The 12,855-nt window shown below is 40.0% G+C and overlaps 1 protein-coding gene across 1 annotated transcript; it reads right to left on the bottom strand.

Moving 5' to 3' along the window:
* Positions 1 to 4,504: 4,504 nt before the first annotated feature.
* LOC118414831 lies at positions 4,505 to 8,423 on the bottom strand. Its single transcript, XM_035819095.1, has 5 exons — positions 8,246 to 8,423; positions 7,575 to 7,759; positions 7,024 to 7,128; positions 5,926 to 6,093; positions 4,505 to 5,518 (listed from the first exon to the last, which is right to left on the bottom strand). The coding sequence occupies exons 1-5, from the start codon at positions 8,292 to 8,294 to the stop codon at positions 5,339 to 5,341; spliced, it is 687 nt and encodes a 228-aa protein (XP_035674988.1). The 5' UTR covers positions 8,295 to 8,423; the 3' UTR covers positions 4,505 to 5,338.
* Positions 8,424 to 12,855: the final 4,432 nt, after the last annotated feature.

Raw genomic sequence — 12,855 nt, 5'->3', positions numbered from 1 at the left:
TGTTATTGAACAATGTTTTGTGTGTGGACTGTGGATGATGTAGTTTTCACAGCAAGTAGGAGTGCATTCCAGCTTTCTGCGCCTCTATATGCAAGTGTTCTTTTCGCTGAATCTAACTTAACTTTCGGAATTCTCAAAGACTGGTTCAAACTATGTCTGGAAGTATAACTTTAAGATGATTCTGATGTTCTGCTAAATACGTTCAGGTAACAGGTTATACATTGACTTATGTACAGTTTGTACCATATAACACCATAAAAAATACACCTTGAGTTGTCCTGCCTCACTCCACTCTAGAGCAGAGTACTTGTATAAGGTGTCGTTTACACTTAGAACGGAGTCTCAAAATATTTCCGTAACTCGACTTCTATCTTATTTACAAGTATTTACAGCTGTGGGATCGCTAATTTCGTACCAGCAAGGACATTGGCACCGGTGAGTGTTCTCTGTGGAATTTTATAGTTCAATCGGTGCCCCCCTCCCACACCCAGTCGTGACATTGCGAAATAGGTTGCCGAACATGAGATTGACCTTCTAGAAGACCTGCGCGTTGAATCAGGGAACATTGACCTGTTTATAGGTTCATTAAAGTTCACAGCAAATCCCAGAACCACATGTCAGACATGTCACTGACCAACAGTGCAATGATCCCTGCTGAAATCTTACATTATATCGTTCAGCGAACTTCACAGTAAAAAGTGCCAAGCAGCTTTCCTACTTTCAATGATGGTATGTGTTATCTGAGAGACTGTCGTCAGACACATAAATATAGGCTTTCATTGACATGATTCCTTTATTCATCTATGTCTTAAATCATCCATTCCTTCCTTCATTCCTTCCTTCTCTCCTTCCTTCCTTCATTCGATCATCCATCCATTTCTTCATCCATCCATCCATCCATCCATTTCTTCATCCATCCATCCATCCATTTCTTCATCCATCCATCCATCCATTTCTTCATCCATCCATCCATCCATCCATCCATCCAACCATCTATCCATTTATCTATCCTTCCTTTATCCCTCCATCGTTGCGTCCATCCATTCATTCATTCGATCATCTATCCATCCCTTCATTTCTACATTCACCCATCCCTTTATTCCTTCATACTTCCATTGATTCCTTCATTTCTTCCGTCATTCATCTAGCCTGAGTGCCATCCTCCGTTGTTACCGCTGGATATCCGAGGTTAGCAATGTTAAGCAAAAGTATTGAGCGGGCGGTCACTACGGAGGATGGTACTCAGGCTATCATTCATTTACACATTTATAATGGCCAGAAAGGTTCCAGTTGGTTGTTATTAATCAGCCATTTTTTGTCATACTGCCCTACATATCAACAATACAGAATTAATTTTTTCGGCAATCTACAGAACCTGCTAGGCAATACTCTTTACTTCAATAGGTTATCCGAATCAGCCCGTATCCATCTACTATTGTTGGGTTCACCTTTCCTATCACATTCTACAAACTGCAGCATCTTATAGTTAACCCAGTTATATATTGTACATACGAAACGTTTTGCAACTACCTTGTAACCTGACTTATATGTAAATAGCTGAGCTGTGAACTGTTTGTTTTGATATTGTCATTTATTGTTTTTTGTCAGTTATCTTTTTTTTTGAGAGGTGATGTGAATATCAGCGTACTGCTAGAGTGTATTACCTCTCTGTCCTGTTCTGTACTTTGATGTTGAATAAAAAAATATAAAAAAATCAGCCAGTTGATTTCTGATTTAGAACTTTTATACAACGTTACTTGAGCACATGAGAAAACCTGACTAAATCGCTGATGGATTTCAAGATCTTTCGACAAGATAGGCAACCAGACACGTGGATTACCGGGAGCTCAGGTCAAATTGACGTAACATACTACTCTACAAGCAGAGGTTGGTGGGAAAAATCGTGACCTTTTCCTTTCATGATTTTTTTCTTTTTTCGACCGGCCGGTCACGATTTTCCCCAACAACCTCTGCTTGGAGAGTAGTAACATACGAGCCTTAGGTCATACTGATTAGATTATATGGATGACATCCTCTGGTAACTCAAAAACTGATGCGAGCGTGCGAATAAAAAGAAAAAAATCGACAAAAATATTGCATTTATTATGAAATCTGAGGGGCCAGGAAGGTTGAACATATGACTGAACACACACAACATAGTATACCGAATAATAGAGTCTTCACATGTACATCTTCTTTGGCCTTAGTATACATGGAATATTCTATGACATTATTATGGGTTTCTAATATTTGTTTTTTGCAATCCACGGCTCATATTTCCTTTTTTTGAAGCTGCTTTGTACGATTTACAGAATGTTTGGATTTTTGGAAACGGCGGATTGTTTGGAAACGGCGGAAAATTCATGCGCGAGCGGATGTCATCATTACAATTAGATCAACATGGCTTTAATTTTAAGCTTTTCAACAATTCAAACAATTTTGCCGTGAGTTTTACGTTTTCTAAAGTAAAGCTTCGCTAAGAAAAGTGACTTAGATATGCTTCCGTACCATGGTTCAGTTGCTATAACCTTAATGACACAGGAGAATGAAAACCCTAATATCTGCATGATTAGGTGCACCTTCTAGCGATTTATATTTGAAGCGCAGTACTGGGCACATGGTGACCTTGAGAACATTTTAAAAGTATATTTTTTTCGGTTACCCGACTAATTTCCTAAGCAGAGGTTCGCATCTGGTTGTTTTTTTTTACGTATTTTAGATGATTTTATAGGGCTTTCTCTTTTCTGTTTTCTTTTACGTTTTGTTTGAAGAAAGCCCGATAAAAGCGTCAATACCAACAAGCGCCTCTACTTCTAGAGTAACCCGATAAACCCTATAGCTAGCAAAAACCTGCCAACACTATCTTTGAAGGCCCCAGGAGGGGTGTCGATCGGCAATGGACACACACTTTTTAATCTCATATCTGCGTGATGAAGTTTTAACACTGTATTTCTCACTCTGATCAACCTTTGAATAGGTGATGAAAAACGCGTACTAAATGTGTACTATTGTATTTCTTTGCTCATTTTATGAAGATATTTGCGCTTATGTAATTTCTATCTGTAATCAAAATGTGATATGGAATATACCAGCATTTATTTTTGACCTTACATAACTATATGCGTTGGATCACTTCTCTGTGGGTACGTTGATTTATTGTTTATTGTTTATTGTTAAAATGACACCCATTAGTGAATACACATGTGCATCCACTACTCTTCCTGGGGTCATACATTAAAACATACACAATTACATTGGTACACATACACATAACATTACATAGTATATACATATTTACATCAATTTCAATGTGCTACCAGTTCAGAATGTTTGAGTCCTTTTTAGCCTGTCTTTGATGAGTAGTTTGAAGGATGATGGAACGGATGATCTGATATGTTGTGGAAGAGTGTTGTAGGATTTTGAGCACCGGTAGAGAAAAGACTTCGTTGCAGCTGTTGTTTTTGGTTTTGTTAGTTTGAAGTCATTGCGTTTTGCGGATCTTGTGCTGTAGGTGTGTTCGTGAGATACGAGATGTAGTTTACTGTAAAGAGTGGAAGGTTGGAAGATTTGATAGTATAGATGACATCCTTCATAGCTCTAGAAATCCCCCAAACTGATAAGAGCTTGCCTGACTAAGGCCACAGCAAGTAAATTTTATGGATGACATCCTCTGCAGACTGCGAAAATAGTGCGATAGGGCGAAAAAAAAAAACAAGATAGGTGAAGAAAAAACAAGATGGCTACATTTTAGAAAATAGTCACCATAAAGTTGTGAAGACTGTTGTAAAACGAATTAAAGGGACAAAACATGGTATCAGAGCCAACAAGGCATTCATTCCTGTATTCAAGACATGTACTGGTGTGGTAAAAGTGACATTAGTGTGGTAGACTGACATCACCAACAAAGTTGGTAACCACACTCATAGCTTCACTCAGAACTACAGTCCTGGGTACCTCGCAAGTGTCACTTCTACAAGTACAATTATTAGGCTACAACACAATATATTTGCTCATTTTGATACTTTATCGTCATGTTGACCATCCTTGCAGAAGAAAAAAAAACATTGTTTTTTTTCTGGAATCAGGCGAAAACTAAAGCGCGCGCTGATGTCATCCATAAAATTTACTTGCTGTGGCCTAATATAGCACTCCAAGTGGCCAACCCTATATGTACAGTTATTGAGCCGTCTCGGAGAATGGGTCATTAACCCCAGCTAGTGAGATATTGTGTAAACACAGTCATGATGTGAGCGTGCGAATGAAAAAACAAAAACAAAAGTTTTTTTTTTTTTTTAAATTGCCTTCATTATAAAATTCATGTGATCAAGGTTAAACAGATGACCAAACACATAGAGTATGGTGTACCAAACAATATGTTCTTCAAATTTGCTCTTATGCAATATTGTTATCTTGAGCCCATAAGCTTAAGTTTCACCTAAGGCGACCCGTGGTGAGTGGTTACCAGGCAATGTTTGGGTGAAAAATAACAACAAAGAACAAAATGTATAAGTGACGTGTTCAATTTTATTAATCGAACTTGTCTTATAACAGCAGCATATTTGTCAATAAATTATTAACTTCGTTTATAAAATTCGTACCCAGATTCATAAATAAAACATGTCATAAATAGTATAAATCTTTCATTTCATATGGTCCCGACAACACATAAAAAGTTTGAACATTACAAACTTATAAATAGATATAAATAGATAGAAACTCTCTGAAACATATAAAAGATAGATCCACACAATATAACAGCGAATATAATCTTCGCTGGTTTGTCAACAAAGTATTATAGCCTTATAATAAATATCTCAAATAAATTAAGAAACAAGAAGGTACTATGGTCCCTAGTCACCATAAATTAGCTCACCATAAGTTATAATATGACCACACAAGTAACATAAATAAATAGATAGATAAATAAATAAGTTAACAAACTGTCTGAACTTGATATCAAAATATTTCTCACATTCGCATGACATAGAATATTTCTTATTCATATCGTATAAATTTTCATGTTCACCGAAGGGTCTATAGGAATATAATTTTCACTGGAATGTATACGCTCCTAATAAGTAATATTGCACATTACAGTTGACACAATACGCTAGCAAACCAGTATTGGACTCATTTTATGTTTCCAACAATAATTTAAGCTTACCAGCTCATATATTGAGCCAACTTTTTTTCTGAATCCTGACTGGATACCAGAAATAAATAAAAAAAGGACGGAATGACTACGTTAATGCTTTCGAAGCATACGTCGTGTCACGCGACGATCACGTGATTTCTATAAGAAAGCCACGTGAAGACCACGTGATTTCTAGGAGGTATTCTATTGGTACTTTTGGCTGAGTAGTGTGAAGTCCCGGTGCACTCTCTGTACGAGGACCCTGAAGTCTCGTAGAACGACACAGTCGCGGATGGAGCGGGCGAACTCGCTGAAGGGGTCCCGGAACTGGATGTTTTGAATTTCGGCGGTGCCAGTTGGAGATGAGAAACCCAAGACGTTGTTCTGAGGAAAGAAAAAGAAAACCATAAGGATTAAAGACATGAAAAAAGTAACAAGAGTCACAATGATGACGGACTACCACAAATGTTACCCCGGTAGGTTATTGTTTCTGCGGTGCGTTCTTTCTTCTTCTGTCAGTAGCCAATCACAGCTTAGGGCAGATTTTTCCAGAACACAAAACTATAGGATGATCTTACGATTTTTCTAGCACACAATACTATAGAATGAGTTTAAGATTTTTCTAGCACACAATACTATGGGTGAGCTTTATGGTAACATATGATTATGTATGTTGATAATGACTTGGTCCAAAAACCAAGAAGCCTAATATTAAGAAAAACATTCTGCATTTTATGGAAAACTTGCCTTTCTAGTTTCTCAATGTAATAGGTAAGTTCTCTTAGTCTTACCGTAACGTCTATGGCTGTCATCAGTGTGCTGAGCTGGTGAATGGTTTCGTCCACTTTGTCAGCGGTGTCCGTGTGTCCCTCCTTGTCCAGTTCGTCCAACTTGACCTCTTCCAAGTACTGTCCGAAAATCTGCAGGTCACTGCGCATGCGCTGCATACGCTCCTCGTCCTGTAAACAAGAGAAATCGTTAGTTACGCATGCTCAGTGGCAGAAGCAACAAAATAATGAACAGTTTATTACTGTTTTAGAATTTTAACGTATGCTATGTATACCAAGATATACTAACTAAACACATATGCTAAAAACCTTAGCTTGTATACCTTGCGAGCTAGAACAATCCGCCAGCCAAACTGAAAGGAAGTTTTCCTTGGGGTTTCTCCAAATATACAAATCGTTTTAATCTCTTGGGATCGGTAGGAAGTGGTCGGAGTGAGCTGTTGAAATATTTTTCTTTCGCACTTTCAAAGAGACTCTAACGTCGGTTGAGTTTTTGTAATGCTTATCTGAGGGTCGGAAGTCCTGGCGAATGTTGAAAGTTTCCTGTATGCGTGTAATCTTTCTCTGTGTGTTCTCACGGACCGGAACTCGGTGGTTCCTGACACATTTGGATTCTGTTACCGCGAGGTGAGTTCCTTGACACACTGCAGGCGCAGTAACTCCGTGACACTTAGCCTAGAAGCCAGTCTGCTGTTACCGGCACTTACAGTGCTAGCTCCTCGGCTCCAGGGCTAACATACTCCCAAGGAAATTTCGTACAAACACCATTCCCCCTCCTCCTTCACATAAGACATGTGAAAAACTTTTTGGGAGGGGGTGTTGGCCATAAGAGACGAGAAGTTCGCAATAGAAATAGTCTGGCCTCCAGGCTAGCTAATACGTTATTCTGGTCACGTTTGCATGTTTCACGCCAAAATTCATACTATTCATCCTGCATACAACGATAACTATTATGTACGGGTGTCACATGTTGTCCTCGACTGTGCTAAACAATGGACAACGCATCCCCATTCTTCTGATCTTCTATAAAAAGTAGCTCCGCTCAATTAATCATACTGTAATACAAGAATGTGGAAGTACAAGACATTTCTATGTACCTACCCCGAGGTTTCTCCACTCCAGGGGGGTCATTCGGACACTTATGAGCTCGTCCCAGGTGATCTGTTCCGCACAGTATCCAGAGTTCCCGTCAAATTCGTCCTGAATCTACAAACAGAAGAAAAACGATACATTTTCAGTCACGCTAGTAGTCAGCCATGGAACAGAAACAGTCTCTCTAGTTGCGCGTCGTCTGCACGACCAAAGGTTACTTCTACGTCACTGCACCAAGGAAGCGATTATCCAATCAGAAGACGCCTGGAGCGGTGTTCAGGGGATTCTTGGAAGGCTAGCCTTTGCATCTTGTAAGACTTTCGAATTGGCTCAAGCAGGCGTGTATGTTACATGTTGTAACAAGCGATGACCCTCGCACAGGTAGTGCATTACAGAGCAGTTTTTGTAGTGGTTTCAGACAAACACGTGGGCGATTGTTGGACAAGCAACCGGACGTTCACGATATGTTGGAATTCCCGGGGAAATTCCTGCACATGCACACATATATACATGCCCTCAACAATACAATACAATACTATACAATACTATATTACACTTACGAAAGTGGTGTAGGCTGCGTCAGCTTTTCTGTACAGTCTGTCAGCGATGCTTCGGTCGTTCATGAGAACATCGAACGGGCTTTCTTGAGGGAAGCCGGGGGAAGAAGTCGTCGGGATGGGGGTGGCCGAGGTCCCGAGAAACCCCACCAGTAGCAGCACGGTGCATATCTTCATTGCTCTGAAATCTAGTCGGGAAAAGAAAAGAAAAATACGTTACAGTTTCAGCAAAGAAACTTTAAGTTTAAGAACACAAAACGTTTGAAAGATAGAGAGTTTTTTTTTTTTTTTCAAACAAACGCCGATGGTAAGAAATATGTAGCCGGCACAACTTGTACATAGCAGGTGCGTTTCACAAGGCCGCACTCTCTCCACACGCCACGCATATCACTTTCCTTTACTGGCTCGTTAACGCTTGCTGTAGCTGTCAAGAAAAGAGCTATTGTCTGGAAAGACAAGTCTTGTTACCCTTAAATCTTCGACAGAACCACACACAGAAGATTTAAAAGGGTCCCTTTTAGAGCACTCTCTTTACAAGCGTTTGTGCCACTAAAAAGACACTGCAGTGCATGCTATAAATCGTCCTTGGGATTTTAATTGATCTGACCTAAATGTAATTGTGTAACACATTGTAACATGAAAAGAAAAGAAAAAGAAACACTAACTATACTTACAGTTTGATGATGCAGTGGAGTAAAAGTTGTTGAACGTTGCGGTCTTCATCTTGATATTTCTTCGGCGGTGTTATGTAGAGGGTAGTCCGTTGAAGTTTTCTTATCTGTTCGGTGCAGGTAGTTGTTGTCTCGTTGCCCCGGTCGGGTTGTGTCTGAAAACGGCTCATGGTGTCCCCCCTTTTTATCCTCGGGGTCTATGAATAGAACAAACCCCCAAGTGATGTATCCAAAAGCTTAGCTCACCCTCACTTACGTATGAGGCCATTACGTCATCTCCCGCCACCAGACAACCCGGAAGGGGTTTCCGGCGAAGTCTTCGGGATCATACCACTCGCCGCAAAATCCGGGGGCGGGGCTTGCGACGAAACATATGCCGGGAATTATATCTAATCCCTTTCCAAACGCCTTCTGGTATAAGGAGTGCATTGTAAGAAATACCAGCATGGGGAAAAACCCTGTATCGCACCTAAATACTGTTCTGCGGGTTGGGACAAGCTGTGGTAACTTTCCCAAATCCCCCCCTGGGCATTTCGTTTACGTGCTCCAAAGGAATTAGGTTACAAACCGTCGGCGGCATTCCAGATGTCGAGTTTGTTTAGGCGTCCTTTTAAAGACATTTCTCGACATTTTTAAGAGTCTTAGTTTTTGCTGGAGAGTTTACGCAAGTGTTTGTTTGGTAAACAAGGATAGTTGTTCCAAATTGTGACTAAAGGTGTATTCACCGTTGATTCACGTGAAAGACGTTTTTTTTTGGAGAGTTTGTCTTTCAGACAATAGACGAGACAGTGCGTTAGTCAGGTCCTCAATTATGTGTTAATGAATGTAGTCATTTATACGGGGATCAATATTAGACAATAGCTTATTATCTGTGACGTGCCAATCTCAATTACTCACAACTATCTCGAAGAAATGCCTTATTTGGTTCCTCGTTTTTAAGCATTTTAATCGGGAAAAACTGGGCTTTGAATTTTAAACGTTGTTCGGGAGAGAGTGACTCTTTTTGAATTTGAGGCCAGAAAAGAATGCACGCGCCATGGGAGTTAAACTATTGTATATTGGCATCTCCCATGGAATCGCAACAGTCGAGTTTAAAACTATTAAAAGAACGCCGTATTCGCAACGTTTCAACCCACGCGTATGCTTGCTAAAGAAAAGCACAAAAGTAAACATTTTGGAGTAGATTTCAACAACCTATTTAAAGTTCAGCAAACAGTGCACAGATTATGTAAACCATTGATACCCTTGGGAACGTAGTATCGTTTGCTTTTCGGGTTCAAAGATCGTAGCAGTTTCGACGGTTGGAGGGGGATTCCCCGCCTCAATGACCCTGACGTCACACCGGATGTCCATAGACAGGGAAGTCGGAAGTCACAGGAAGTAGTTTCATTATCGTCCATTTCACGCTCCGTCGGGGTCAATTAAGTTCGTGAGTGTACAAGAGAGAAATTTGCCGAGCTTTGGGGGTTATCTTGTGCTAGTTTTTTTCTCTAAGTTCTTCTATGTGTTCAGATTTGTACAAATGCTTTTTTTAAAGAGAAATCGTCTTTTTTTTAAAAATCAAATCTTAGAGGTATGTCAAGTGAACTCAAGAGATAGCTCGCGCTTGTTCTTTTTTCCTTGTCTTTTTTCCGTTCATGACTCACGAACCGGAACTTGGTAACTAAAAATCTAGGACAAGGAAATTTCACGGCATCCAAGGCTTTTCCCTAACCCTAAAAGAGAAAGTAGTCGGAAAGGGTGTGTTATATGTCCACAGGGGTGGTCCTAAGGGGGACCTAACCCTAATCCATATCCATGACGTAAAAAGTTTCCTGACGTCATTGTAACGGAAGAAAGTTTTTGAATTTTCAAATTACCGGTTGACAGTCAGCATCCTCCCATGATCGTCGTATACTCATCTCCAGCTTGGTCCGGATTCATCCAGTTTTGTTGTTGCTCACAGTTGACGTATAGGAAATTGGGTAGACCTGGGTGAAAGTTGTGAAATCTGGACGGTGGATTGCGTTATACGGTGAAACCCTTAGTGACTTAGGATTTTTTTCCGTCAATGTGGCACAGCAATCAAGTTAGAAACTTATATTAACAGTGCCACATACGTACACAGTACAGACGGAAGGTAAAGGTAGTCTTTCTTTTACCTCCCCGACCGAATTCAGAAACCCATTTTTACACGTTGGTAAAGTGAGGAAGGTCGTGTAAAGTGCCGGCCTTTCCCAAGGGCACAACGTCGGGGGAACGGCGGGTGTCGAACTCGGACCTCTAGATTCCGAGTCGAACGCTACACGCGATGCTATGAATATTCAGTCAGGAAAGTCAGGATTTTGTCGCCTTGTTATAAAGAAGAGCTAGAGAAATACCTAGAGAAGTCTATGGTAAGTCACAAACGACACGTAAATTGGTCAGAATCAGAACAACCTAAGGCAGAACTACGAAGATAGCCCCATATGTTTGTTATGATATTGGCGCCGAGTGGCCAACTGACTAGAGGTTATGGATTCGATTCAGAAATTCCGCACTCTCCAAGCAGAGGTAATGCTCCGGCTGTTTCTTGAAGTTTTTCTGCGTTTTTTGTAGGGCTTTCTATTCCGTACCGTTTTGTTGATGGCCGCTAGACATCAAGCTTTAAGAAAATAGTACAAAATAGAAAGCCCGATAGAAATGACCAAAAAAAAAACTGTCGGGCCCTAATCTCTGCTTGGAGAGAAAGTACTCCGTTTGCGTCATTGAGAAATTGGTTTTGAGAGATACAAGGTGGTAAAAAGATTTAAAAAATATATAATGTGCCCCACGTCTAAATGTCATGTCCTGAACATTATGGATAGCAAAATAAGACCTCAAAGGCTACGGGACTACATTTTGTGTGTCTAAAGCTAGCCTCCATAGCAGACTCTCTGGGGCCTTTTTTTCTGGCTTTTTTTTTTGCTCATAGTACACTTTTCTTGCACATTTCCTTTTTGTACTAGGTTCTTATCCATTAGCCCCGTAGAAGACGGAAAAAGGCCCAAGAGAGCCTGCTATGGAGGGTAGTCCAAAGCTTGGTTTTTAAAACGTCTCAGAACTCTATGTAGATGAGAAGACAACTTATTACTGTGATATAACTGTTCTAAGTAAATACTGTTTTAAATATTTTATCCCAATACTGTTTTAATCTTCCTGTCTGCAACGTTTCTTAAGATCTGTGTCTTTGCAATGATTTATAATCTTCGATTTTAACCACTGTTATGATATCATGATGGTAACCGTTTGTTATGACATGTCGCAATTCAGCCGTGAGGCTACCATGCCAATGTCAGTGTGTTTGAATCTATAAAAAAAAATTAATTTAAGATTAAACCAGTCATATACATTTAAGACAACGGAGACATCCGTCTGTGAACAGTGAGAAATGCCACGTAACTTTGGCATGATCAGAGAAACCCGGACACACATCAATTAAAGGCATTCCTTTTTGACACCGCCGAGATGTCACGAGCGTGTCTTCTGAACTCTCTCAGGATGTCTCTGTCTTTTTTTTATGTAGATGAGAAGACAGCGGATTTACCCTTCGGTGAACAGTGACAAACGACACGTACTTAGTTATAATTAGAAAAATCTGAAGCACAACTGATATATTGTATAACTGGCCGTATTGTTACCTTGATACAAAGCTGTTCTAGACATCTTACGGCCCATTAGTGCTCACGAGATACAAGGGGGATATCATTTAACACTGACTACACTGTTTATAACTAGATTACCCTGTAACTCAATTAATATAATGTGTATGGTTCCCCATAACAAGATTATTACATTTCATAAACTTCCATTCCAGTTTGTTATAAACCAAAAGACTCAAGGGCCTGCAATGTAATTTGTATGGCCAAGTATTCTCATGTAGGTTTGATTCTGTATCAAGAAATTCACACTATCATACTAAGTAAAAGTTAGTTACATTCAGAAAATACCACTCGTTCTTCCCCTATCTCGGGTAGATCTCTTCACAAAAGATTACCTGCTCGCGCTAAAGACAAGGAAATCCAATTACAATCAACAAGTCATCTTAAACTATTTACTTCCGTCGCTAAGGATGGCCCTCAGTCGGTCTTTGTTGACTGGTGCACAAAGACACGGGTGACGTATCCCCCACCCACTTTGTAAAACAAGTGGCCGTGCGATTGTACTGTTAAGGTGTTTCCTTTTTCAATTTTTTCAATACGCCGATTGTGTTACGTGCCTGTTTAAACAATTACTTTCCAAGATTGCCACTTGAGTAAAAGAGGACTAAACAGTAACTGTATACATGTCCGGATCTATTTTAAAGATTTCGCTAACGAGAACCGGAAGTCACACGGCTATCAGTTGATATGTCTTCGATACGAGCTTTAAATCGAATGGAGTGGGTTGTTTTTTTCTCACACGGTCAATCTTCTTTTTATAGAAAAGAATTGGTAGACGACGTCAGTTTGCAACACAACACTATAGCTGTATGTTTGTTTTCGACTACCTTGGTGCCTTTGTTTTACTTTCAGCGATCGTACAATAGTAGGATCGTATAGAGTGTATATAGTTCTTTCTCTCGTTTTCACTTATTTTTAGAAAAGAATGGAAGACAACGTCACCACTTGCGCTTG

This window comes from Branchiostoma floridae, chromosome 4 (assembly GCF_000003815.2).
Source record: "Branchiostoma floridae strain S238N-H82 chromosome 4, Bfl_VNyyK, whole genome shotgun sequence".
Taxonomy (NCBI): Eukaryota; Metazoa; Chordata; class Leptocardii; order Amphioxiformes; family Branchiostomatidae; genus Branchiostoma; species Branchiostoma floridae.
Note: the sequence above shows the minus strand (reverse complement) of the source record. Positions and strands in the feature narration are given on the sequence as shown.